We start from the raw sequence: 2,685 nt of genomic DNA on the forward strand, positions 1-2,685 counted from the left end.
ATCATGTTGATTCTAGTGTTTGATCCACCATAGCTCATCATTTTGCTCAAATTTCAACAATCATGGTGTCCTTTATACTGATAGAGAGCCAATACATAACTTTTCTAGCTCCTTGGTTCCAATCCTTAAACTCTTTCACATCTGCAGGAGTCGGATTGATCTCCGGTATCTCCAGTTCCTCTTCATGCTCACCTTCTATATAGTCCTAGTAACCCTTTCCATCATGAAATTTGTCAGCCTGAACCTCCAAGCATGGAAGTTATTCTTATCAAGCTTCTTAGCAACAATTTGATTTATGCCATCATTTGACATCTTGCCAAATACACAAATTTACCAGAAACAGCACTCTGGTTTGTCCTGCGCACAAACTGATGTATTTTCTGTAGCGGTACTGTAGTACACTCAAATGTCACAACCAAAGACCTCAATGTGCATACATACACCCAATGGCAACTATTGACCTCCTTGCAACACACACAGTGTCTGCACAGCCAATCTGTTTTCTTGCAGTTTTTAAAACAGAGTTCTACAGAGAATCGATGACTTACCCCGCAGTGCTAAAAATTGCTTGCTTTCTGAAAAACGAAGGTGTCCTGACGCGCCCGAAATGCTTTTTCGGCCCAAAAAACTTTGTCGTCGATAGGACAGTATACTTGCCCTATAGCTTTACTCCCGCGAAGAAAGCTCCTCAATGAGAGATCGTTTGCCGGTGCCTCCCGTAGAGCTCCCGATAAGGGTGTAGTCATCGCCAACACAAATAAAGAAGAGTAGATGAAGCTCTTACCCTTGTACTGCTTCCTGTGCTTCTCTTTCTTGCAGCTCAGCCCTTAGCATGAACCAGGCTCTGATACCATGAAAAGATGCAGGGGAGAAGAGAGCTTGAGCTCTTGCAAGCACACACACACTCACAAAACCCTAAAAGAGAATACACAAGGTGAGAGGCTGAAAATCTTCTTCTCCTTCACTCAACACTCAACACACCATATACAAAGATAAGAGTACACACATATGAAAAGGTACTCAACCAAATACATACTAGAGTTCTTTATAGTGTGAACCCAACTAAATGAGCTGGCGCTATAACTATGCCAGTCTCTAGAATGGCTCACACAGCCAGTCATCCCACTGGCCACATATCACCCATGATCTCAACAACCATGCCAGTGGTGTAAGTGTGGGGCCTATCCCCCAAGCGGGTCATCAGTGTCCACTGCCTCACTAGATGAGCTCGATATCTCAACACATAAGACTCAAAGTATTTGGGATGAGTGGTTGCCTCTTGTTGAATTTGCTTACAATAGTACATATCATGCTAGCATTGGAATGTCGCCATTTAAGGCTTTGTATGGGTACAAGGTGAATGTACCAAGCATGATTGCCAAGCAAGAGGATGTGAATCCAAGTGCCAAGGAAGAGGTTGAGAAGATACTTACACTTCTTCAACAATGCAAAGAGAACATGAAGCGTGCTCAAGAGAGGATGAAGATTTATGAGTGAGGACCAACATAGGAGGCCAATGGAGTTCAAGGAAGGGGATTTTGTGTTTTTGAGAATCCCTAAGTCTAGATATGCCTCTCTTAAAGGCAACACCAACACTAAATTGGCTCATCTATATTATGGTTCATACAAGGTCTTGAGGAAGGTTGGTGAAGTGGCATACCAACTCTTGCTTCCACCAACAACAAGGATACATGATGTCTTCCATGTATCTCAATTGAAGCTTTATGTGGGATTGGAAGTGCAAGTCTTTGATGAGCTACCACCCATGAATGAAGAGGGCATGATTGAGTATGTTCCGGAAAGGGTGTTGGGCACTAGAGAAAGAGTGTTGCGCAACCGTTCCATTGTGGAATACCTCATCAAATGGAAGGGTTTACCCGAGGAAGAAGCTTCATGGTAGCCCACATCAATGTTGGAAGGTCATGAAGAGGTTTGGCATGCAAATGAGGGATGAAAATGGAGCGGACATCAGTGAATATACTTGCTGGAATTTTTAGAAATTCACTATTATGGAGCCCTAAACATGATAGCTATGAATGAACGTATGCTTACTGTTGTCCACTGTGCGTTAATGGAAAACGCTGATTTGGAGATGTACTTGGTTGATCCAAAACTGGTAGACTGCATGTCCTTGGTCTTGGCTCTGCAATCTCTGTCTCTGAATGATTATGAATGATCCATGACTTGCTTTTATATAGGAAGCAAGTCGTAATCAAGTCGATTTTCACTTTTCAGGCCATAAAAAGTCATCAAAAATGTCATAAAATGTGTTCGTATTGTGCCCATAATATAGGGCCACCAAATTTGCTCCAAACTGCCCATATACGACCTCTAACTTTGCCCTTAAGGCGGCTGTAAGGAATAGTCATGTCTATGTGGCATCGGATTAACGTGTGCACGTGACAAAAACATAACATGGTATACCTGTTTTACGCACACCTGGTGCTAGGCAGGATAGATATGTGCCACCACATGCTAGAGTGATAGGTGTTCAGAGTGATCCGCATGCATTGCGGAGATCCCAAAGGGTCAGATATCCAGTTGACAAGTTGACATACCGTGATTTTGCTATGCATTATGCATATATGATGTCTTTGGTGAAGCATGTGGAACCTACATGCTATACAGAAGCTATTGGAAAGCATGTATGGGAGAAAGCAATGGATGTTGAGATGGACGCATTGG

At 42.8% G+C, this 2,685-nt stretch overlaps 1 protein-coding gene across 1 annotated transcript; it reads left to right on the forward strand.

Moving 5' to 3' along the window:
* The first annotated feature begins 1,516 nt into the window (after positions 1-1,516).
* LOC147625564 (uncharacterized) lies at positions 1,517-1,900 on the forward strand. Its single transcript, XM_086817001.1, has one exon. The coding sequence runs from the start codon at positions 1,517-1,519 to the stop codon at positions 1,898-1,900; it is 384 nt and encodes a 127-aa protein (XP_086673127.1).
* The last annotated feature ends 785 nt before the right edge of the window (positions 1,901-2,685 follow it).

This window comes from Cibotium barometz, chromosome 23, assembly GCF_041138505.1.
Source record: "Cibotium barometz isolate CiBa-2024 chromosome 23, ASM4113850v1, whole genome shotgun sequence".
NCBI classification, from domain to species: Eukaryota; Viridiplantae; Streptophyta; class Polypodiopsida; order Cyatheales; family Cibotiaceae; genus Cibotium; species Cibotium barometz.

Coding starts and splice junctions, on each gene's coding strand:
- LOC147625564 (XM_086817001.1), top strand. CDS start 1,517: ATGGAGTTCAAGGAAGGGGATTTTGTGTTTTTGAGAATCCCTAAGTCT.